The 26,771-nt window shown below is 34.5% G+C and overlaps 1 protein-coding gene across 1 annotated transcript; it reads left to right on the top strand.

Moving 5' to 3' along the window:
* LOC131852534 (uncharacterized) lies at positions 1-25,037 on the top strand. The gene is made up of 7 exons (XM_059203211.1): positions 1-41; positions 12,450-12,654; positions 13,744-13,895; positions 17,707-17,752; positions 23,632-23,709; positions 24,140-24,243; positions 24,530-25,037. Exons 2-7 carry the CDS (start codon positions 12,454-12,456, stop codon positions 25,035-25,037), a joined length of 1,089 nt encoding a protein of 362 aa, XP_059059194.1. The 5' UTR covers positions 1-41; positions 12,450-12,453.
* Positions 25,038-26,771: the final 1,734 nt, after the last annotated feature.

Consider the following 26,771-nt stretch of genomic DNA (forward strand, 5'->3'; position numbering starts at 1 on the left):
CTGCGGCGGAGTTTGGACTCACCTGAATACCAAATACGAAGGTCGGTAGTCTTCATTAACTTCGGTTTAAATTGGGTTAAACTAGAAACCGTGGTCATAACCCAGAGCGGTTCAAATAGTTTGATTGCGAAATAAAAATGCATTTGATGTACTTATTCATCAATCATTGATCAATCTACAGCTAAATATACATATGATAGTAATTGTAATTTTAATTGTAAATTCAAAAACGCATTTGATGTACTCATTCATAAATTATTATTGATCAATCCACAGATGGGTATACATAGAATTACAATTATAATTTTAATTGCGAATTAAAAACGCATTTCATTTACTTATTCATCAATCGTTATTGATCAATCCATAGCCGGGTGTAATAATTATATTTAAATATGCTAATATATATATAAAGTTCTCGTGTCACAGTGCTTGCAACAAAACTCTTCCTAAACGGCTTGATTTTTATGATATCCGTTACAATGTAAAAATAAAATAAAACATAACTTTGTATAATCCTATATAAAAAGTATAATCTCTAGTTTTAAAGTATTCCTGTATTTATTTTATTTTTTTATTAAAGAAAACCATTTCTATAGTAAATAAGTAGTGTGGTGTCTCTAGTTTTAAAGTATTTCGGTATTTTTTAATTTTTTTTAATAAATTAAAAAAAAATCAATTCTATAGTAAAGAAGTAGTGTGGTGTATAAGTAAATTAAGGTAACAAACCTAGAATTCGATATCCGGGAATAGATATTATTATAAATAGAAAAACATTTCCGAAATGGCTTTACTGATTCTTATAGGAATACATACAATTTACTGATTCTTGTAGGAATATGACATTTATTATTTTATTTATTATTATAATGTTTTAATTAAATTTAATGACATATTGTAATTATGATATCATTTTCAATATTTGCATACCTCTACGGGGTGCTGCATGTCGTGTACTTATACCTATTATATTGTAAGATCAAAATTACCATGTAGCAGGCAAATAAATAAATTATTATTATTATTATTATTATTATTATTATTATTATATGAAATTTTGTCAGAAGGAAAACGTTGATTATATGAACTATATATCAATAATTTAGGATAATATGTACATCCCCATTCTTATTAGTGATTATACTATGAATATTAAGCAAGTAATAGAAATATTATTATACGTATAATTAGTAAAAATCACGGGATCTTACCTTCTTCTTCCTCTTAGCTCTGTCCCACTTTATGCGGTGTCGGCTCTCCTAATTATTCGGCGCCAGGACAACAGGTTGTGGGGTCGGGCAATTTTCCGCGGCGACAAGCTTGTTGATACTGGTCCACCAGGTGGCTGGAGGACGTCCTCTACCTCTTTTGCGTTCGGGTAGTTTTAAGGCTTCTTTGACCACGTAATCCTCGTCACTGCGCATTACATGGCCATACCATCTGAGACGGCTTTCGGAATCACGGGATCTTACCACGTTTCATATTTATTTGCTGAGCTCCCGATATTTGAGCAATGTTCAGCCACCATGATTAGGGGTAAACTATATTAATTTTATTTTATAAACACGTAATAATTAATTATATTTAATTATAAAAAAAACTGTGTGCAATAATATGATTCCATTTAGAAATATTTTTATAATTGACGTATTTATTTAATTAGGTATTTTTATCTTAAATTAATTAATCTATACATAAAAATAAAATTGGAGTGTCTGTTTGTAATATTGAAAAAACCGTTTTTTACTACATGCATATGAATATAAATACGGTACTTACACCAAAAAACTACTTTTTACAATTTTTGTCTGTCTGTCTGTCGGTCTGTTTGTTCCGGCTAATCTCTGAAATGGCTGGACCGATTTTAATGGGACTTTTTTTGGCAGGTAGCTGATGTAATAAGGAGTGACTTAGACTACTTTTATTTTATAAAAGTAAAGTTAAATTCCACGCAGACGAAGTTGCGGGTGCAGCTAGCTATTATATAAATGTATAGATTTAATTAAACTGAGTTAAACAAAAGCCTCAATTTATCCTACAGTCAAAGTAAATGAATTAAAGCTAATTGACACAGTTGATTAAAAAATAAAACGATAATTAATTGAATTGTTACGATAAATTCAAGATTGTATTTTTGTTTTAATAATATTTTTGTTATTTGTACATTGATTTTTATAGCACCTTCACGACACTTTGACCAGATGGGGTATATAGAGGCATTCACAATTGAAATTAAATGAAATGTTATTTATTAGGTAGATACTTAAACATGCACAAGAACTCTGATAATTACAATCAACTTAATATAAAATGAACTTAAACAGTAAAAGACACACAATACAAAAGCAAAAAACTTAAAACTTAATAAAGAATTTAAAAAAAAAGTTGGAGCGTATGAAAAGGTTACGTACGTACGTGTGTGTGCGTGCGTATGTATATGTGCGTGTATATGAGTGTATGTGTGTGTATGTGTGTGCGTGTGTTTGTGTGTGCATGACTTGTAATGGTGGCAACATTTGTGTAACAGTGGACGACTATTGTATTAAAAATCAGAATAATTTTAATATATATATATAAATATATGAGTGGAAGGATAATGAATTTTTTTTTTATCATAGTTTTATTTAAAAAAAAATCTTGAGAGAGTTGACAGAACGACGTAAGAGGATGTAAATACGATTTTAAGACGCAAATAAATAATTAAATATTATAAGACTTCTCTTCATGTCTCACTCGCGATATGTATATATAATAATAATAATAATAATAATAATAATAATAATAATAATCTCAGGACAATTCACACAGCGCCATCTAGGCCCAAATTAAGCTAGCTAAAGCTTGTGTTATGGGTACTAGATAACTGATACAAATACATAGATATTTTTTTTTTGTAAATATATACATATTATACATAGAAAATACCCAGACCGATACAAACAATCATACTCATATATACAAATGTTTGTGCCGTGCGAGGAATCGAACCCGCGACCATCGGCCGTAAAGCGATATGTCAGACCGCTAGACCACCGAGGTCGTCAAATATATTTATATATTATTATGTATTATAGTAGGTATATATTTATATTTATGTATATATATTTGTAAGTATTCTTAAAGACCTATTTACCTATGTTAGGTAATATTATAGGTTAGTCCTTTCCCACGACTGCTCATCAACCGTTTTCTGTTCTTACCTATTGATTAGCTGGTAGAGAATGCCGTATGGCATTAAGCTCGCCAATTTGTACAATTTTTAAAAGTGCAGTAAAGAATAATTAAATAACTAAATATTTCCCGAATGGGCTCACAGCGAAGATGTAGTCAAAATGACATATAAAAATAATCAGATATCAAAAATACAATATTTATAAAAATAATTGTAGACAAGACGCCAGCAACAATAATTTTCAATAATTAAAAAAATGGGGTCCCTTCCTGTAAAAGTTTAGGAAAAACTTACTGTAGACTATCGCTTTTTTTTTTAATTTCTCGTGATTTTCAATAATTAAAAAAATGGGGTCCCTTCCTGTAAAAGTTTAGGAAAAACTTGCTGTAGACTATCGCTTTTTTTAATGAATTTCTCGTGATTTTCAATAATTATAAAAATGGGGTCCCTTCCTGTAAAAGTTTAGGAAACACAGATATAGACTATCGCTTTTTTTAATGAATTTCTCGTGATTTTCAATAATTAAAAAAATGGGGTCCCTTCCTGTAAAAGTTTAGGAAACACCGCTGTAAAAAGTTTTGGAAACACTGATCTAGACTATCGTTTTTTTAATGAATTTCTCGTGATTTTCAATAATTAAAAAAATCGGGTCCCTTCCTGTAAAAGTTTAGGAAAACTTGCTGTAGACTATCGCTTTTTTTTTTAATTTCTCGTGATTTTCAATAATTAAAAAAATGGGGTCCCTTCTTCTAAAAGTTTAGGAAACAATGATCTAGACTATCGTTTTTTTAATGAATTTCTCGTGAAGCCGACGAACTGTCACCAATTACATTTCATACATGACATACTCCACAACAAGATTAAATGCTCTCACCTTTATAGCCAAATTAAACTCAATGTACCATAAAACATCTCGCGCCGCGCCGCCCTTACACCAAAACGTTTTGTCTCTACATAGAAAATTTCAATTTGGGAAATAAAGGAGCAAGTTAATAGTGGTTTCCTACTCCTACGGAAAGAGGCATAAAATATATAATATAATATCCGTCGACAGTTCACAGAGCGCTATCTAGTCCTAAGATAAACAGATTATGTTATGGGTACTAGATCATTATTATTATTACAAAGTATAAAAGAAAGTTGCTGTCGCTGTCTGTCCGTCCCTATGTATGCTTAAATTTTTAAAACTACGTAACGGATTTTGAAGCGTATTCTAGAATCACTCCATCTATTAAAAAAAAACTGTCAAAATCCATTGCGTAGTTTTAAAGATTCAAGCATGCATAGGGACAGACAGCGACAGCGACTTTATTTTATACTATGTAATTAGCTACTTGCCCGGGTGTACATGTATTATTATACATATAAACCTTCCTCTTGAATCACTCTATCTATTAAAAAAACCGCGTCAAAATTCGTTGCGTAGTTTCAAAGATTTAAGTATATATAGGGACAGACAGCGACAGCGACTTTATTTTATACTATGTAACTAGCTACTCGCCCGGGTGTACATTATATATATAAGCTTCCCTCTGGAATCACTCTATCTATTAAAAAAAAACAGCGTCAAAATCCGTTGCGTAGTTTCAAAGATTTAAGTATACATAGGGGCAGACAGCGACAGCGACTTTATTTTATACCATGTAATGATTATTTACAATACAAATTAACAAAACCAGCGTCGACAGCCGAAGATTCAATAGTTCATTCAGATCACATTTCATTTGCCATTCGGGGCTCCTCTTTCCCGACATTATTGCCAAATGAGTGCGTATTTATTTCCATTACGAGGATCCGATCGAAATTAATTAACGACAGATTGGTTTATTGTGGCCCCACAGATAAATATCGATAGGAGTTCAGAATTCGAAATGGAAATTCGTAATTGATTGTATTGAAAATGTTTCACTGTAAATCGCGAAACGTTGCAATATGGCTTCAGGTTTTGTATTTAATATTTTGGGGTGCAATTTATGTTTTTTTTTTACGTAACTGGCATACAAGCGGATGGATCATCTTATAGTAATAACTAGTTTTTGCTCGGCTTCGCTCGCGTTAATTTATACCCTTAGGGGTGGAATTTGTCAAAATCCTTTCTTAGGGGACGTCATAGTAGCTTTATGCATACAAAGTCTCAGCCCGATCGGTTTAAAATTGACAAAGTTTCATACAAACTTTCATTCCCTATTTTATCTCTTTGGGGGTAGAATTAATCAAAATCCTTTCTTAGCGGATACCTACGTTATAACATCTACCTGCATGCCAAATTTCAGCCGGATCCGTCCAGTGGCTTGGGCTGTGCGTCGATAGATCACTGTCAGTCACCTTTGAGTTATATATATTTAGATTAGATATAATCTATAGCGCTACGACCTTCTCCAGTGGTGATCAAATTCCGACCGTTATTGAATCTACACACATATCGCGGTTTGGTCGCCGATGAGTCAACACTAGGCTTCCGAGCTGTACCCGAGTCTACGACAGCCGTCATCTTGCTGTTTTTACTTTATGTTTTAAACAGTCAAGACTACAGTTAGAAATTTACAAAAAAATCAATACCAGGTAAGAATGGGTGTCTACTCGAAACCGAAAAATATGGTAAGGGATCTACAAAAAAGTTTGGGAACCTCCAGAGGTTAACCCAGGTTTGGCCATGTTTTTCAAACAAAACGGTTTCATTTTAAAGTATAACGTTAGGGGTTAAAATTTTCGTTGTGGTATCTATAGGAGCGTGTATCTGGTATTCAAGTATCAAAGACTCGCCTTGTAATATAATATAAGGCACTCTTTTGTCCGCACTTAGCTGAAAGATGTGGATTTTACCTGTAGATATTTCATCAGCGTGGTTAGAATCAGGGTAGGGTTGTCGAATTGTTTTTACACTTCATTTAATAATAATTACTGGTGGTCGGCCAGTGATCAAAATTGTACATGCGTGTGCGTGATGGAGATATTCAGTGGATTACACATATACAGTAGCAAATATCATTTACTCTCGTTCCGATCAGTTGCACGTTACATATCAACTGTTACTTAGCAACATGATTACTTATTTTAAATGTGATGGATTATATTTTTTCTTCTAAAATCAATGTGCGTAATACGGTCTCTTAATCCATTACATTTAAGACACTCTACATCTCTACATTTAAATAACATACATAATATAAAACAATATACAGAAGAGTAAACAATAGAACAATAGTAGCAAACAACATATCCAAAATTAAATCTGTTATAATACTAATCACTAATTATGGTTGGACCTATACTGGGCCCATAACCTGATGGAGATATTCAGTGGATTACACATATACAGCAGTAAATATAATTGATTCTCGTTCCGATCATAGTTGCACATTACATATCAGCTGTTACTTAGCATCATGATTACTTATTTTAAATGTGATGGATTAGAGTTTTCCTTCTAAAATCAATGTGCCTAATGTAGAGTGAGTAATGTTATTTTATTGCTTTAATGTATTTTCTTGCATAATTAAAAAAAAAATAGCATTCTTCTCTCTTTCACTATATAAACTATAAGTGTGCGAAATTTCATATTCCTTGGTCCGTACATTTTTTTATAAAAGAGGCACAAAGTTATTGTTTCACGTATTAATATAATGGTAACTCAGGACAACTCACACAGCGCCATCTAGTCCCAAAAGAAGCAGAGATAGAGAGAAACTGCGATATAGGTACTAGACAACTGATATTGAAATAGAAATAATCTTTATTCTAATAAACTTAATAAAAGTACTTTTAAATAGTCGTATAACATTTTTTTTATTTCATACAACAAATACATAATTAATATATAAACATATAAATATCTTTATTTCTAAATACATACATTGTTGCCGATGGCAACCTTTTTGATAATTTTTATGTTTTTTTATATATATTTGAATTTTATATTTTGACGTTCTGTTTTTATATACCGTTTGTTTTCTTATGCCATATTGTCTTTATATTTTTGCTAGCGAGCTGATTACATCTATTTTACCTCACCTAGGAACCTGTCTCATTTTTAACCAGCCTTAATACAGTCCATCCTTCCTTCCGTAACATACATCATAGATATATATAGAAAAAATCCAGACAATCATAATTTGTACTGTGTAAGGAATCGAACCCGCAATGATCGGAAATATGGCATAGTGCTATACCGCAAAACGTATATACATCATTTTAGGAGATATTGTAACTTTAAATAGGGTTTATTAAATTAGAATGTGACAACCCTGTGACGGCCGGCCGTAGGCTCATTGTCACTATTCATCTCATATATATAAACATACCTACCGTACCTCATGTTATATGTATTGTGTTAGCTTAAACTTGGGCTCCGAAATGAGAGATTTAGTCATAAGTGGCGATTTAAAATAAAAAAAAATTGTTTTTGTTCATTTGAAACGACGACCTTGTAGTAGCTAGTTAGAGCATTGTTTACTTGAATTTATGAGGGGAAAATCCCTCATGGAGACCGGCCCGTTTCAGGGGTTGGTCGTACGGCTACTTTGAGATTTCTATTCACTAAAAATCTCACGGCATTCCTTCTCCACGACATAGTGCCGGGATCGTTCGACTGTGTTCGCAAACGACTGCGACCCTAGCGGAGGTTACCCGCAAGCAGGCTCTCCTTAATGCTTGGAGGGAACTCTTCCTAGTTCCAACTCTTCCCGTCTCCGCTCAACGTGGAGGAGACGCACCGGAAAGCAGGATGCGCCTTCGGACGGCAGAGTTGAACCCCTTAGACTGCCTGTCACACAGACCAGTGCCGGCTCCGCACGTGTCTCTCAACAGAGTCATGGCAGGATTCCCAGTTCCCCGTCTCCGCTCACCGTGGAGGAGACGCACCGGAATACAGGATGCGCCTTCGGACGGCAGAGTTGAACCCCTTAGACTGCCTGTCACACAGACCAGTGCCGGCTCCGCACGTTTCACACAGGACGGGCCTAACCAGCAGTCTTGGGACTTCTGGTTAGGCCCGTCCTGCGCCGCCCCTCTCGTCGGAATATCAGCTACTGTCATGATAACCCGAAGGCATTACCGCCCGGGGCACACCAGAACCAAACATTCCTCACGGACCTGTTCCAAAGGAGATATACGTTATGCATGATTGGGCTACAACCTAGGATGTGTAGTGGTGTTTCTTCTTCAGTTTGGCAAAATCTGCAGATTTTTTTGTGTACAGGCACAGGTTTACCATAAGTTTGTTCAATTTACAGTGTCCTGCGAAGGCCCTAGTAATGATACATATGTTATTTTTTGTTGATTCCATGATGCGTAAGTTGTATAAACATGCTACATTCTCTTAACTATAGGCGATTTTCTGTCACGCTCCGCGCGTACCACAAGCGGAGCGGACGGCGATTTTATGGCCCGGCCGGGTCTTTATTTGTTCAGCGCCTAAGGGCCGGACTCTTGAACTTCACTAATGGTTGTAGGGAAAATAAACGGACCTACCGATGACCCTTACAAATCAACGAGGACATGTCCTAACAGGGTCGTGACGTTACAGTTTTGACGAGTCATTACATGTTACAGACAATTTTATAGCTGTATAGTACTTTGGTTCCAATATAGTTTGGCATATCGACGGAAGGAAGCAAAATTGTCGTAACCTGAAGAGCCCAAAAAAAAAAAAATTATGTAAACATTCTTAACTTCTATAGTGACGGCCTCGGGGATTTAACGTTTTAGCTCACCGCTTTACTTCCTATGGTTGCGGGTTCGCTTCCTCGCTGCAAATATTTGTATTCATGAGTATGATTGTTACTATCGGTCTGGGTGTTTTCTATGTATATTATGACTGACCCACGTCGTTTATTATCATCATATTATCTTTTTAAATCATAGCCCATATTTTATTCTGAGTTATAAGCTATATTACTGTATAGTTTCACCAAAATCGGTTCAGTAGTTTCTGTCTGAAAGAGTAATAAATCCATATATACTCACAAACTTTCGCATTTATAATACATGTTAGTAAAACTATTTACGAAATAAAATATATTTATGTATTTTTTGTATCAGTAAATTATTATCTAAATATTTGAATAATTAAAGTCACTTGTTGTAAAGGAACCTTGATAACATACAAGCTAATTCCAATTGAAATAAAAATATTAATATTTCAAACACACTGATACAGTAGATGTTTAATTTATTTACATACAATATAAATGGATAAATTGAATGGTATCTGTATGTATTTGTATCAGTTATCTAGTACCCATAACACAAGCTTTCGCTAACTTAACATGAGTCTAGACGGCAATGTGTGAATTGTCCTGAGATTATTATTATTATTATTGTTATCTCTTTGAATACCTTAGCATTTAAGTGCCAATTCTCATATGTCGTCAGAATGCAATCTTCCATATCTAACTACACTACACTACACTACACTACACTACCGTGCTCATGTCGGCTTAATACCCACACTAATGACTGGCACTTCCTCACAACGGCGTCTAATGGTCGCAAAGTCTTACATGTGGCTTGATTGTTATCTTTAACATTGTTTCCCATTAACGAAAGCAATTAAATTACCTTGGTTTTCGTATAGCTAACACTATTCTGTACAATACTAGCAATACAAATAATACCTACCACGGCAGTCAGCATACGGCTTATCTTATGGTAAATTTTCATAGGCTATCTAACTAATAATAAACCCCCTCCGTCCCCCTCAATCCCCTGATCACCCCCCGTCCAATTCAAACGGGGATCGAAATTATGATGGCTGAGTTGATGTTCGAAGATCTAGTGGGGCACCAGTGATAAGATGAGCAGATTTGTAAGTCTATCGTGACAAATTTAGCAAGACTTTATCATGATGGTGTCCAGGGGAACTGCGTGGAGGTCAACCTGACATGGTCCATTGCTAGCTATAAGATTATCAGACCACATTACTAACAATCCCGTTTGCACCTAGCACCTGTTCCCATACTCCTCCGAAACGGCTTGAACGATTCTCATGAAATTTTGTGAGCGTATTGAGTAGGTCTGAGAATCGGCCAACACATATTTTTCATACCCCTAAATGTTAGGGATAGTCCACCCCTACATTTTTTTTTATTTTAAGGCAAAACAACGTTTGCTTGGACAGCTAGTATATATGTACATACATACATAACATCATCGGAGGAGTATAGGAACGAAAACTGTGACACGAGAATTTTATATATAAGATATAATATTTATATTTGACAGCCTCGGTGGTCTAGTGGTTTAGCACACCGCTTTACTATCCGATGTTCGTGGGTTCGATTCCTCGCACGGTACAAACATTTGTGTTAATGAGTATGATTATTTGTATCGGTCTGGGTGTTTTCTATGTATAATATGTATTTATTTTATTTGTCTAGTACCCATAACACTAGCTCTGCTTAGCTTGGGATTAGATGACTTTATATAAATTGTCCTGAACTATTAAAAAAAATAAATAGTATATACAGTTTATATATGTTATGTTATTCATTATTATTAATTTGTCATTATTATTATGTTTTTTTCTCTTCTATTCTAGTGCCACCTCCCACTTTTTGTCTTTTCTCCTCCACCCAAAGATTGCCTGGAAGAGATTGCATAAGCGAATGTAATTTTCCTGTTGAAATAAAGAGTATATAAGTAAATAAAGCTAGATTCTATTCTTTCTTAGATCCAACAATTGTTTATGATCGAAATTATTGGCCATTTTTCAACTTGGTATATGTCGAGCCGGATGACGGGATGTAATACGGATCGTAACGATGAAGCTTTATGCGAAGCTTATCGGATATACTTGTATATCGAGCTTATATATCCTTAAGTATGTGATAATTTCTGTAATTTTATGTGACCATAAAAATACCACGTGAAATGTGTATGGATTTTATCGTTCCATGTTTATGTTTAGCTTCGTTGTGTAGTGGTTTAGTATCCGAGTTACGTTTCAACGGTTGTGAATTCGAATCTTGCTGATAGCAAGGACGGGTTTGTATCGGTTTACTCCTTTTAGATGCACCTGAACAAATTCTGGGTCACACTTCGGATAATCGATTTTAGTGTTTTACATGTTTATTGTAGTTTATATATATTTGCTGTTTTTATTGTTATATATATTTATATACTAACTGTAATATTTAATCAACAGTCTGAAAAATAAATTTCAAGCTTCTAGCTTTAAAAATGACGATATTTCCATACAATCTCTCATTTTTCAACCCCCTTACGGGGATTGTACATTAGGAAGTAGTGTCTATTCTCAGGGTTTAGACTATCTGTGTACCAAATTTCATTTAAATTGGTTTAGTTGTTGCGTGAAAGCGAGACAGATACAGTTACTTTCGCATTTATTATATTAATAAGGAAGTAAGGATTATATATATATATTTATTTACTACTATAATACTTATATGATTCTAAGAAACCTTTTCAATACCATATATTTGGGATATAATTGTGTTTGATAATCTTTTTATCATTTTTAGTATTGCATTGTGTATAAATATATTTTCTTTGTTTCTCTCTATATACATATATAAAGTGCTTCATTTTTTTCTAATCCACACGATAGACTGACCTGGGTTTATCCTGAACCTATCATCCACCTCTGGTGCCCCGCCGTATACCATTAGAACAGACACCATTCTATTTTCTATTTTTTTCAATGAACACACTTCTCTACCTCAACTGGGATACGGTCGTAAAGGTACACTGTATATTGTATATATTTAGATTTATACACTAGCCTGTTGAAATAAGGTCCAATATTAAAGAACAGATGTGCCAGATGTGCGTAGAAACAATAAATAGTGCTGAGGTGCCACCAAATATTAGCTGCAGACGTATTTCTCAATGTAAGGGTGGCATCTGGGTTGGAGAAATCGTAACACATACTAGCATTTCGTTAGACTCCATCGAAATATATATTAACTTTCCGTAAAACTACATTTGGAGCATACAGTTTTTTTTTGTTCCTCGTAGAAAGAGTAATTTCAGTAAGTAGTGATACCGCTCTGTAATTCGAAAGTGTATCAAATCAAATCAAAATATCTTCATTCATGTAGGTCTATTACAGACTCTTATGATATGTCAAATCTACGGACCGTTCGAAATGATTTCGAGCTAAGAACAAGTGAGATGAAACTCAGGTCCTATTATTTTGAGCTTGTATACCTGTAAAATAGAATATAATTATAGGAGCCAACGGAATATCCTATATATCCATGATGATGTTATCATCAATCACTACCAAGAAATTGATTTTGTAATTATATTACTTCAGGGTGATGCCCCCAGACATGTCGATTTCAATGAGGCACACGAAGCTGAAGGCGGAGGAAGCGGCTCTGCTAGCTGGCGAGCTCTCCAAGCCTTCCTGGGAGTCCAGGAACGAGGGTATCCATGAGAGGGTCAGCTTCGAAGACGCCATATGGGGCTTCGATCTAGCCGGCGGCGCGTTTTATAAAACACCATTACGCGTAACTTATGTAAGTATGGAATCCACAAACTGTGTAGGATCGTAAGCTAAAGGACTAAAAGTTAAATGCAATATATGGGCCGTAAATTTATAGACCATAATTGCTATTCCAGATGGGGATATCTGGAATAGCAATCATGGTTTATAAATTTACGGCCCAACAACTCCTCTGACTCCCCAACAACTCTTCTGACTTCCCAACAACCCCTCTGACTCCCCAACAACTCCTCTGACTCCCCAACAACTCCTCTGACTCCCCAACAACTCCTCTGACTCCCCAACAACTCCTCAGACTCTCCAACAACTCCTCTGACTTCCCAACAACTCCTCCGACTCCTCAACAACTCCTCTGACTTCCTAACAACTCCTCAGACTCCCCAACAACTCCTATGACTCCCGAACAATTCCTCTGACCCCCCAACAACTCCTCTGACTCCCCAACAACTCCTCTGACTCCCTAACAACTCCTCTGACTCCCCAACAACTCCACTGACCCCCCAACACCTCCTCTGATTCCCCAGCAACTCCTTTGACTCCTCAAAACTCCTCTGACACCCCAACAACTTGTCTGACTCCCCCACCAACTCCTCTTACTCCCCAACAACTCCTCTGACTCCCCAACAACTTCTCTGACTCTCCAACAACTCCTCTAACTCCCCAACAACACTTCTGACTCACTCAGTCACTCGCCAGAGGAGTTCTTGATGTTGAGGAGAAAACAACACCTGACATGTCCACATTTCGCTTGGTACATTTTGAATACAACATGTCAGGGTGCGAGTGTATCCCGATTTCTCAGACTAATTTTCAATATCAGCGTTTATACCGGAGAGTCAATCATTAATTGGCACATGTTTTTACAGTCATATGTGATACTAAATAATTCAGAGAGTGAGTAGGCCACGAATATATTATTAATTAACATCAAAAACAGTGAATATAGTTTAATACTCAATGTATACTTGTACGCTTCATTTAAACAGATTTTGTAAGAGCCTTGTCTTTATTAACATCTGGTACTGGATCCAAAATTGTTAACAAGTAAAGCAATTATTACTATTACAACGCTCAGACAAAAAGAAATACTGTTAAATTGCAGGTGAAACCTGATAGCAGAGCACAGAAAGCAGGAATAAGACCTGGAGACAAGCTGATCCGCATCAATGACATAGACACATCAACACTCACCATACAGGAGGCGCACAAAATTATCATTGAATCTGGAATACACCTCAAGCTGGCTGTTACTGCGTAAGCATTATTTATTTATTTATTAGCTTACAAAACAGATTACAATCAATATAATAATATAATTAGGTGCATGTAGGTCGGTACAAAACTGCTGAACAGAGCGAGGCGGTACTTCACTGCGAACCAGAGACTTCTATTGTATAAGTAGCAAGTTCCGCCGCCCATGGAGTACTGTTCTCATCTTTGGGCAGGAGCACTTGCATACCAGCTCGGTCCTTTTGACTCGGTTCAGAGACGTGCTATGAGAATTGACGATGATCCCAATCTCTCAAACGGTTCGTGATCGCTCGCTCGATCGAATCGCTTTGTGTGTTCTACCGAATATACAATGGACTGTGTTCTGATGAATTGTTTGACATGATGCTTAAGGCTACCTTTTACCATCGCACCGCTCGCCATCGACAGGGAATTCATCCCCACACGCTGGAACCTAAGTGGTCTCGGACAGTGCGGTTTCACAGGAGCTTCCTCCCGCCTACACTTAGATTGTGGAATGAACTACCTGCTGAGGTATTCTCGAGAGACTACAGCGTGGAGTTTTTCAAGAAGGGTATATTAAGGTTTCTTAAGGGTCGGCAACGCGTATGTGACACCCCTGGTGTTTCAGGCGTCCATAGGCTACGGTAACCGTTTACCATCAGATGGGCCGTATGCATGTTTGCCACCTAAGTGGTATAAAAAAAATTGTAATCCAACACTATGTATGCCTAAAAGCTAAATTATATAGACGCATTCAATATACACTAGATAGCTAGATAAGGTTATATAATGAAAAGTAAACTAAACAGAAAATAATATATAACTACGTAATGCAATGAATTATCATGTTAACAGAATTTTATTTATATTAAAGAAAAAAAAAATTGGTACAATATTAAATATAATTTGTCTCTTTACGGTGGAAATTTAATTGTCTCCAGAACTGGACCAGTGCTAAATGAAAAATATCTACATTGCTATTCGAGACAAGAATTTCATTGTATTGGCGACACATTCGATCTATTGGATTATAATAAGAAGTATTATTTGAGTAAACATGAAGATAGAAGGTGTTATAATTACGGTTGCGTGATCTAACTCTCGTATTAAAGTTTAATAGAGAAAGAAGAGTGGACGGGTCCAACTGTTGATGAATAATTTTATATAACAAGGTTAGGTCATTATTTTGTCGTCTTATATATAAAGGGTCCAGATTAAAGTATTTCAGACGTTCACTGTACGATGCAAGTTTACGACCTAAGCCGCATCTATAGCTAAGTATCTTTAAATAACGTCTTTGAATACTTTCAATTCGGTTGCTATGTAGTCTATAGAAGGGAGACCAGATAGCCGAGTTATATTCTAACATACTACGTACGAGTGAGTAATAGATACTAATTAAGCTTCTACTCTGTCGAAAATTTTTAGTTGATCTTGTAATGAACCCAAGAAGACGGTAGATACGGTCAACAATATTATCATAGAGGTCTCGAAATGTTAGTTTGTCATCAAAAAGCACGCCCGGATCTTTTGCGACACGTTTACGTTCAAGAATTTTATCCCTAAGGATATAGTCAAATACGAGTTTATTTGTTTTTTTAGTAAAAGTTATAACGAAACATTTGAGCTGCATGAAATTACGATCACACCAATCGGAAAGTGAATTTAAATCCGATTGCAATCTGTGAGCGTCAGTACTATTGTTCACTGTTGAAAATATCTTAAGGTCATCTGCATAAAGTAGACAAGGACAGAATAGAACATCGATTAGGTCGTTTATGAAGATGACAAATAATATCGGGCCTAGATGACTACCCTTGATGAGTTAGCTTCATTACTTAATATAAAGTCGCTGTCGCTGCTGTACCTATGTATGCTTAAATATTTAAAACTACGCAACGGATTTTGAAGCGGTTTTTAATAGATAGAGCGATTCAAGAGGAAGGTTTATATATATAATGTATGAACACCCGTGCGAAGCCGAGCCGATTAGCTAGTTCTATTATAATACTCTGTGGTCTAGTTTGGTTTGATTTGTCTGAGTGTTTTAAATTTCTATTATGTTTCTATTTACAAAAAAATATCTAAGTATTTACTTAGATATTTTTTTGTAAATAGAGTACCCATAACACAAGCTCTGCGTAGCTTGGGACTGGATGCCGCTGTGTTTATTATCCAGGGTTATTTATTTATTATTTATTGAATATTATTATGAATCTTTTTATCCTGTAATCAATTATTATTCACATTCCTAACGTATTATGTGGTTAAATGGAACATAAAAGGTGAAGGACATGATGTGAGTCGGGCGAGCGTGCATTTACGAACGACTCGCTTCAATTGGATTGTGGTTTTGTTGTATAGTTGGATATTCGAGGCATTTCTCGCAGTTATTCGTGTATTATTCCTGTGACATTTTATTATAAAATCCATTGAATATTTATATTATACACTACCTGTGCTCGCGGTTTCATCCGAGTGAATTTTATATGCTACATGATATTCTGATGTTAGCTATATCACTGTAAAGTTTCAACAAAATCCGTTTATTATCAGTGTATTATACGTGTTACGCATCTAAACGAGGCATAATTAGGTAATGATTAGAGTTCAGATATAGCTTGGAAGCCTAGTGTTGATTATTCGGGACAAGGCTACGATGCACAATAGTCATCACTAGGGTTCCTAGATTCGCTAACGGTAGGAGTTTGATCAAGGCACAGGTACATAAAACAAATTGAAGACAAAATGGGAGTCGTGTCGTATCAACGTTTAAAGAGCATGATGGAAGAACGCGGAAAGTGGCAAAGGCTCCACTGACAAGAGCGTAGCTCTTAAATCAATGAATGAATGAGGAGTTTTATCACTAATGGGGAGGCCGTAAGGCCATCCTTCCAGTGGATTTGATCAAGTTTCCGCACTGGATATTCGTGGTCTCACACATGCTAATGGTAGTAGTTATATATGGTAGTATGTCGTAAATGTTTACTCTATGTTATCCGCCTAGATTTTTGTCTGTAGGTGTATTATTATATTTATTATCAATGAAGGTATCCGCAGAATATCAGTGTCGTGGCACCCCGTCACGACATATGCTATTTGGTACTATAAAATTAATATAAACCGATAAAATGTAAATTAAAGTTTAAAAATTATTTTCAGTATTGCTATGTACCAAATAAACAATTTTCTTTCATTCTCTTTCTTCTTTCTTTAACCCATTAATGGCCAAACAAAAACTACAAGGTTTTTTTCAGGTTTCGCTTTATTGCAATCATAACTACAAAGTATATACGGACATAAAATAAGAGAAAAAAAATGTTCTAATTTTTAGCACTTTACAGGGGTATACTCAAATGAGTATACTGGCCACTTAAAGGTGAAATTTTTCAAAACAAGACTTTTCAAAATATATTTCGACGTCATTTCTTGTATTCAAAGAAATAAATCATATTTATTTACTTAGAATTATAACCGAAAAACAAAAAAATAGATCTAAATATAAAAAAAATAACAATGTGAAAACTTACCCGTAGTGACTTTAAAAATTCAAAACTTTGACAACTCGTAAAGTTAACTTTTTCGAAAGTACCCTCAGCTTACTTTTTTTTTACTCATAGAATGAATGACTGTCTTTAAAAAAATAATAACCTACAATTAGAATACCGAGTATGTGTGTACAAATAAAAAAAATTTTGCCTATACTCAATTCCGTACAGCGACCGTTAGTTGGTTAATTAAACAAAATATTACAAATCTATTAAGCAATGAAACGGACCTCTATAATATAAGACCTAGTTCTATATAATATAATATTGCTTCCAATTTTCAGACCTGAAGATGAAGAGGACAGCTACTGTTGTTACGAGGACCCTCTAGTGAGTATTATTTTAGACTAGCTTTTGCCCGCAGCTTCGCTCGCGTTATTATCCCCTTAGGGGTGGAATTCATCAAAATCCTTTCTTAGGGCATGCCTATGTCATAGTAGCTTTATGCATGCAAAGTCTGAGCCCGATCGGTTTAAAATTGACAAAGTTTCATACAAACTTTCATTCTATTTTATCCCCATTTAGAATTAATCAAAATCCTTTCTTAACAAATGCCTACGTCATTTTTCAAACACAAATTTTCGAAATATATTGTCGATAGATCACTATGTTGTATTGAATAATATATTTAGATTATTATTAATTTACGAAAATATCAAAAAAATGTATGCTAAATATATAAAAAATAGATAATTTCAAAAGAGTTAGTTAGTTAGATTACATTAGTAAAAGCTTATATAATAATAATAAATTGGTTTTACGTAAATGTCATTTAGCTAAAGTTAGTAATTTTAATATTTTAATAAACATACATTTGCACCCAACACCCTTCCACACTTACATACATACATACACACACACACACACACACAGTCTTGTGTACAATAAAAAAATTTTAATATAATAATAAATCCCTAGAAGAGCGTGAACTCCTATCACAAGTATTTAATTATGCTTTAAGGAGATCCCAACGGACTTAAGGAAATATATAAGAAATATAAGAATATGTGATTGTTGATATATAAAAAAAAATTGTAAAACATCTATGTTAATAAAATAAATTTATTATTATTGTTTGGGAAACTACTGTTGTTACAAAATGTTAGGGAAGCGTCAGTCATTTACCTTTATGGTTCTGCGGATTTCTTGGGCTTCAGGGTCTCGAAGGTATCTGCGCTAGCTTTAGAGCTTCACAGTAGGTTTCACAGTAGGTTAACACAGTTCTAATTTATTTTAATTCACAACACAATGCGCGCGCGTCATAGTAGCTGTATAGTCCGTTTGTTACTAGTTAGGGAGGGGAAGAGCCCGATCGGTTTAAAATTGACGCGCTTTCACAGAAAACTGGGGACTCTAATATAATATAATATCTGTGCTTACGATGATACAGGGTAGATTTTGAACAATTATTATTATTATTAGTAATTCGTTTTATGGTAATTGGTACGTGATGATGCGGCTCGAATGTCAGATGTTAGTTGAGGTTATATATCAGGAGATTACAGGGTTTTAGAAATGATAGATTTGCTTATAGTCTTCAATTTAATAGCTAATATGTGATAAATTACAATTTTGGTGGAGTGAACAAAAGTACGTTAGATCGGTCGGTTGATATTTTAAGTCTGTTACTTTTACTGTAACAAAGTTCGTTACATTGCGTATTTAAATTGGATGGGTGTGCGGTCCAATCAAAACGCTCCTTTTGTGTTGCGTTTTGTTACTGCTTGGTACGCGACAAGGAGGTTGTGTAAGGATTCAAAACAAACTACCAGAGTCTGTTCTAAATCTTTCTGAAAAAAGTTTTAAAATGTCATATAAAACACTTTCTCTGTAAAACAATAATTACATAGTATAAAACAAAGACACTTTTGCTGTCTGTCCGTCCGCATGCTTATATCTTTAAAACTACGCAACAGATTTTGAAGCGGTTTCTTTAAGTAGATAGAGTGATTCAAGAGGAAGGTTTATATATATAATACATGTACACCCGTGCGAAGCCGGGGCGAGTAGCAAGTAATATTATAAACGCAAAAGTTTGGATGGATGTTTGTTACTCTTTCACGTTCAAACTACTGAATAGATTGTGATGAAACTTTACAGTAAAATAGCTTATACATCAGAATAATACATAGGCTATAATTTTAAAAGATATTATGTATATTGGGTGAAATATAACGATAAATGTCAAGTAAGTGTGATGCAGACGAAATATCGCGGGTCATATAGCCACCGAATTTCGTAGTAAGTAAAGCTGTAACTCCAAATTTTAATCAAAATACACACAAAGACGTTACCAGAAGAGAAAATACAAAAAAAATTATAATAACATAATTTTCTCGGTTGCGACTTGAGTTAACCTTACTGTTGGCAGTACGTTGCGGCCATTTTGTATAATTCGTCCGTTTATAAACGGCATAACCAGTAAAATGGTCCTAGTTATTTAAATGCCGAAGGTAAATTATGAAATTTGTATTCACACACTTAAACTTAAATTGAAAGAAGAATAAATTATTTAAAAGAGCAACACACAAGTTTCTTGCTTGTTCATCTTGTGATGAGACAGCATTCCGAATGAGCGGTAGATTAAAAAAAAATGTTATGACTATTCAAAAGTGCTTCAATGTACGTTTATTTGAATAAATGATTTTCTATTCTATTCTAATGCTAGGTACTAAATAATACTACGCTGCTCTATATTAAACTAGCTGGACCCGCGACTTCGTCCGCGTGGAATTTAAATTTATTTTTATAAAATAAAAGTAGCCTAAGTTACTCCTTATTATGAAAAAAAAATTTATCTAAGTATTTATATCAGTTTTCTAGTACCCATAACACAAGCTTTAGCTAGCTTAACTTGGGTCTGGGCGCTGTGTTAATTGTCCTGAAATTATTATTTTTTTTTTTTTATTTTCACTCAGCTTTCTATGGTTTTTTTTTTATTATTATTATTATCTTATTCTGGATATCATCCATCAGCAAAATTTGCATACCTGATGAAAAAAAGCAATTCACAAAACTGTGAAGTATGTGGTACAATAAAGGATGTATATCATTTACTGATGGAGTGTGTCAGGAACGAGAATCTACGACATACAATAACGTCAGACCATAGAACAAATATATTAGATCTTGGTGCGATACAAACTGTTTTAGTCGATCCTTCAGATAGTGCGGTTAAGCCAATTTGTTCACTGTCGAGGTAATAGAGTAATTAATTTTAGGGTTACAATGGGACTGGCATGTCCTTTTAGATTGTACAAAAGTCTTTAAATTTTAAAAGATTTAAAAATAAAAGCTATACAATGTTTGCGAATCTATCAGTTCCTCGGATTATTTTTAAAACACGCCAAAGAGATGTAAGAAATATCACTAGGTGCCTTATTAAATGTGTCTATGTATTTGTACTTATATACATAATTAATAATAATAACCCAGGACAATTTACACAGCGCCATCTATTCCCAAGCTAAACAGAGCTTGTGTTATAGGTACTAGACAAGTAATACAAATACCTAAATACATTTAATCAAAATAACCCAGTTTAGCATACTGCCCTACTTGTGGGCAGTATGCTAAACTGCTAAGCTAGACCACCAAGGCTAATATGTTACAAGTATTACGTAAGCATCCACTAAGTAAAGATATTAGAAAGATTGAACTTAACTTAAACAAACGACGCTAGCAAAGTTACGCCATTAGCGGATTCCGGATATAAGTGCAAACTTGCAGTTCTGATGCATTGTCTGGAAGTTTTTTAATCTCGTAACCATAGGAAAGTAAGCCAAACAGCTAGAGCACTAAGACTTAAAATTTTAACTCCTCAACTTTCCATAGACTGTTGACTCATAATCCAGCATCAGCTTTTACACGAAATTTTAGGTCACAAACCGATAAACAGACAGATTTCCCTTCGATATTATTTTACAACTTCGTTATATGTAGAGATAAAGATGTATTTAAGAAAAAAAATCTATCAATTCCTTAGTACCCAGTTTAGTTTACTAGCCCGGTTCCTTATACTGGATAAACTAAAGTTTACACTCGACATCATTTAGGAAATGATTATCATCATTTGCTTCTTCCTTAATTTGGGGTTGGCGAAAGGGAAGGGCATTGTTAGTAATGTGGACTGATGATCCCATTGCTAACAATGTACCATGTCAGATTGCCTCCACGCGGCTCCCCCTGGAAACCATCGTGATATATTCCCGGTGAACTTATCACGATGGGCTAACTGACCTGATTTCATGTTCACCATATCATCCTCCACTGGTGCCCTGCCAGCGTAAACCGTTAGCGCAGGCGGGTGCATCATTTTATTATCATCCACTTAAAAAAAATTGGGGTCGGTATAATATGTTTTTCTGTTCCATTTACTTCCTTTATACTCTCGTTGTACTCGTGAAGGGGTGCTGCTTGTAGGGACTGGTCTGCTCTAATCACTACGACTGATTTCCTCTTATTAATTGTTTAACCAGTTGGTTGTATATTCAATATTTTCTTTTGCTAATTGGTAGTTTGTATTCACATACTTAAACTTAAAAATGTAAAGAATAAAATTATTTAAAAGAGCAACACGCAAGTTTCTTACTCGTTCTTCTTATGATGAGACAGCTTTCCGAATGAGCGATAGATTTAAAAAAATGTGATGTCTATTCAAAAGTGCTTCAATGTAAGTTTATTTGAATAAATGATTTTCTATTCTATTCTATTCTTACCATATCCACTTTCACATAATGCACCCATCTCTCCTGCTCTTCTCCTGCCCTTATAATTATCCAAATTCAAATTTACATCTTTCTTTAAAATATTCTCTTCATTCCTATGATAGATTATCTTGTACGCATTGTTCTAGACAATAAATGTACGCCGAGTAAGGCCACAGTGTATAGATAGTCTCGTATATCAGAAGAAACGATCTGCAGACACTTGAAATTGATAGCTTGCAAGCTTCTGTCATTACTCGGTCTCCACTCAGGTAATTTCCCTAAAGGTTATAGACTCCTCGGGCCATTTGGCGTCCCATTGGCACTTCAATTTATTAATCTTTCAGACTGCATCGCTTTAACTGAGACTATTACGTTGTAAATTGAATTAGGATCTTTTTTTAAATTTATATGATACTAGCTACTCGACCTGGCTTCGCACAGGTGTACATGTATTATATATATAAACCTTCCTCTTGAATAACTCTATTTATTAAAAATAACGGTTTCAAAATCAGTTGCGTAGTTTTAAAAATTTAAGCATACATAGGGACGGACAGACAGCGACAGTGACTTTGTTTTATGCTATGTAAAATGAGTAATGATATGCTTCATTTCGATAAAATGAAACTTGATATGCATCTCGATATATCCATTTCGAGTCATTGCTGACGTGAATTTGGAAAAGTACTCTTTGTGTAAATTTAGTATATTATTATAACGTTAAACGAACTTATCTAAATAAGTGAAGTCGATCTTGATTATATCAAATATTTAGTCCAAAATAGCATAGGGTATCCTTTCTTTTTTTCCTAGGATTTCTAGGGTTCCTTAAAGTTAATAAATATAATTATTTACCTTCGCAACTCCTCATGATATAGCATCTCTAGACATTATTAAGACATTGATGTTTAATATTACCAGGTAGTGGTTTTCCTTTATGTGTTTATGAACAATCTAGTCCATACTCTTCGACAAGGACTAGAAGGTGACGATACATAAAGTTATCTTGGACTAAGTATGGAATATAATCTAACATTATTTGCCTTACGTTTTCCCACATCAATTAGAGTCGACGTAATATATTTTCATATTCCATTCATTCGTTTGCTGTTATCTTGTTATTGATTCTTTCTTGTATCATCTTTCACACAGTCCATTTCGTTTTTGGCATTTATCACCCTTATAACAACTCCTATACAACATTTATTTTTTAGTTTTCTTCATTCCTAGACATTATATGCCAAGACAAACGACTGCTCTCCGGATCTGGGGTTGTAAATTATCTATCTGCATTATCTATCTTTATTGAAAGGCCAAATCACCTCTGGTTAGACGAGATTCGTAAAATATCTGGTGAGGACTGGATAGCAGAAGCAATTGAAGAAATCATTGAAGCAAATTGGAGGAAGCCTTTATTAATTGAGAAGTCCTTAAATGCAATTAAGGAATTAAATAGGGCTAAAATAATAGTAATAATAATTGAATGGTATTTTTTTATAGGATGAGGCATATGACAGTGACGAGGAAAGACGACTTGAAGAGGAGAAGGCCCTGAAGAGACAAGTTCACGCTAAAGTTGTAAGTGTACTTTTATTTATATTTGATGTTTTCAGCCTTTTTTCTGACAAAAGTAAGCCTGTGACCGTTTTCCAGGTGCAATCTATACTCAAGTCAAATTTTAGTGATGTCTGTTCAGCCGGTTGGCTTAACCTTCTTCGTTAGATTCAAATACATACAACGTCATATTCATGCTGTTGTACATGTATATAGGCGATGGTTTATTGTTTCACATTGTCATGTTCAAATGTCTCATTAATTGCTATGTCCCGCCCTGTATAGACGTGTTCTGATTAAACTGTGTCATCAGCACAGACCGTCAGATCAGTACTTGATAATATGAGACCACTCAAAGTGGCATCAGTCTATTTATCGTTTGTGTTAAATAAAAAAATAATACTGCTTTTAAATAGGTTGAGATTTTTCTTAATTCTCTTCTGTTGAATTTCAGAATTCCTACTGGAGCCTGCAGTGGCCATGGGTCAGTAAAAGAAGAGTTATATATCGAGAGTCGAACTGCTTCATGGTGCCCAGCAAATACGAGGATAAACATAAGTAAAAAACTATTACCATATAAACACATAAATAAATTAATAATCAGGTTATCACGATGTTGAAAAAATTTATAAATAGCTAAAAGCCGTCGCTGTTTTCATTTGTCTGTTTCTCCTCTTACTTCTAAATGAATCAACGGACTTTTATATAATTTTCAGCTTAACGATAAATCATCTTGAGTCCAAATTTAATTTGGACTCAAGATGATAATTTGGGCTTTGTTTTACAAGTACAAAGAGCTGTCTTATATATTTTCTATGTTTAAATACATCACGTTCATTTTCAGAGATAAATTCCCGGAGCAGTCATCTGTAAGAATGGACGACAGTGTTGTATTTGACGCTGCTAACCCTAGAAAAGAGAATAAACGTGTAGAAATTCAAGAATATTTCAGCGAAAATGGTAAACAAGATAAAAAAGAAGTAAAGAATCAACAATCAACAACAGTTCCTGCTGATTTTAATAGTAACAAACAACATTTAGTAAATGGTGTCAATAGTAATGGTGTAAATGGTTCTTTAGGAGAAATATCTGAAGAGGAAGAAGTAGATGACATAGGTAAAAATGGTGAAACGGATTCTAAAGATGATGAATCGATATCGATAGTGGAATCACTTAATGCTGATGTCGATGAATCATCATTGAATAATGAACATGTTTCATCAAACGACGACCAAGTTATTGATGATATATTAAATGGAACCGAAGGTAATGATAATGTCGAGGATGAAGTTTTAGATGCAATCTTCAGTGATAGTGAGGAACATAGTAACGGTGATGCGGTTGAAAGATAAATTTAATAAAATAATTCCTCAAAATGTGATAAATATTAATTGTGATAGTTTAAAAGGGGTATATTTTAGTTAAATTATGTTTAATGAAGAAATATATACAATAATAGTGTAATTAAATGAACATTTATTTTTCTAACTGTATTGTTATAAATATAAATAAGTTGGGATAGAAAAAGATTGCTATTTTCTTAGTACATCCAACAAATGTGTTATGTAGATTCTGTATATTTCTTATAAATTTTGTTTTAATGTAACATTCTATATATTGCAGAAATGAAACCAAAATATATTTTTATATAAAAATATTATCGTTGTAAATTATTTTAGCTTAAGACTAGACTACTCTGTGTGAATTGTGCAGGATTATTGTTATGTATACATCTATATATATAAATAAAATTGGAGTGTCTGTATATAATATTGAAATAATCGTTTTTTAAAAACTATTATTTCAATATTACACATGCATGTGCACATGAATACGGTACATACACCAAAATATTTTTTTTACATTTTATGTCTGTCTGACTATCTGATTGTTCCGGCTAATCTCTGAAATGGGTGAACCGATTTTGACGGGGCTATTTTTATTTAAAAAAATAATTTATTTTAGAGAAATAAAGTTATTTTCCACGCGGACGAAGTCGCGTGTACAGCTAATTATTACATAAATCTATAACTACATTCCTATATCTCTCAAATTATATAGCAATCACTCAAAACGATGAATCACCGAAATTAATTACATAATTAATTAGTCTAAAACAATTATGGAAAAGTTTTATAACAAACTCAAAGCCGACACTTAAATGCTTTTAAATTGTAACAGCTCTGAAGTGGGAACTCAACACAGAGTAAATCGTCCAGTTTTTAATTAACTCTGCTCAATTGTATATGTTAATTTAATTAAACAACTAACTAAATATATGCTTCAGTTTAACTTAACCAATAAAGTTAGTAAAATGGACGGTCCCAGTAGTTTAACGATTTAGGTTTTAGGTTTTAAACTTATATATGTCTGGAAGTAATGTAATGTAATGTAAGTTGGACTCCATTTTCCGCAACCGGCCTATCATTTGGGCTGTTGTGCGTGTAGAGCCAGGCTATGTAATGTAATGTAAGTTGGACTCCATTTTCCGCAACCAGCCTATCATTTGGGCTGTTGTGCGTGTAGAGCCAGGCTATGTAATGTAATGTAAGTTGGACTCCATTTTCCGCAACCGGCCTATCATTTGGGCTGTTGTGCGTGTAGAGCCAGGCTATGTAATGTAATGTAAGTTGGACTCCATTTTCCGCAACCGGCCTATCATTTGGGCTGTTGTGTTGCAGACCGATACAAACAATCAATCAACAAAACAAACATATGTATTCATGACTATCAAAAACAATAGTCATGAATATATATGTTTGTGCCGTGCGAGGAATCGAACCCGCGACCATCGGACGTAAAGCGGTGTGCTTGACCGCTAGACCACCGAGGTCGTCACTAATGGTTGAGTTTATTAAAATCAAGTGTGTTGAAGAACGTCGTAGGAAATACGAGTACGTGCGTATGTAACACACTCGGCTCTATTACGCTCTCGCCTTCGCCGCGGGCGCAAATTTTGCCTCGTGTGTTATAACCATTATAACGCACTTATATGGAAATACACAATGCTATAGATATATTAGAAGCAAACGATTTAATACGCATTTTGTGAGCAGATTTTTTTTATTAATAGCGATCTAAATTGC

Source organism: Achroia grisella, unplaced genomic scaffold (assembly GCF_030625045.1).
Source record: "Achroia grisella isolate CSIRO2021 unplaced genomic scaffold, CSIRO_AGI_Agris_v1 utg853, whole genome shotgun sequence".
Classification (NCBI taxonomy): domain Eukaryota; kingdom Metazoa; phylum Arthropoda; class Insecta; order Lepidoptera; family Pyralidae; genus Achroia; species Achroia grisella.

Bases quoted from the DNA above. Each gene is read 5' to 3' on its own strand.
- LOC131852534 (XM_059203211.1), top strand. From the start codon at position 12,454: ATGCCCCCAGACATGTCGATTTCAATGAGGCACACGAAGCTGAAGGCG. The intron at 17,753-23,631 runs GTGAGTATTATT...ATTTTTTTATAG, and splicing joins GTTGTTACGAGGACCCTCTA to GATGAGGCATATGACAGTGA. The intron at 24,244-24,529 runs GTAAAAAACTAT...GTTCATTTTCAG, and splicing joins AAATACGAGGATAAACATAA to AGATAAATTCCCGGAGCAGT.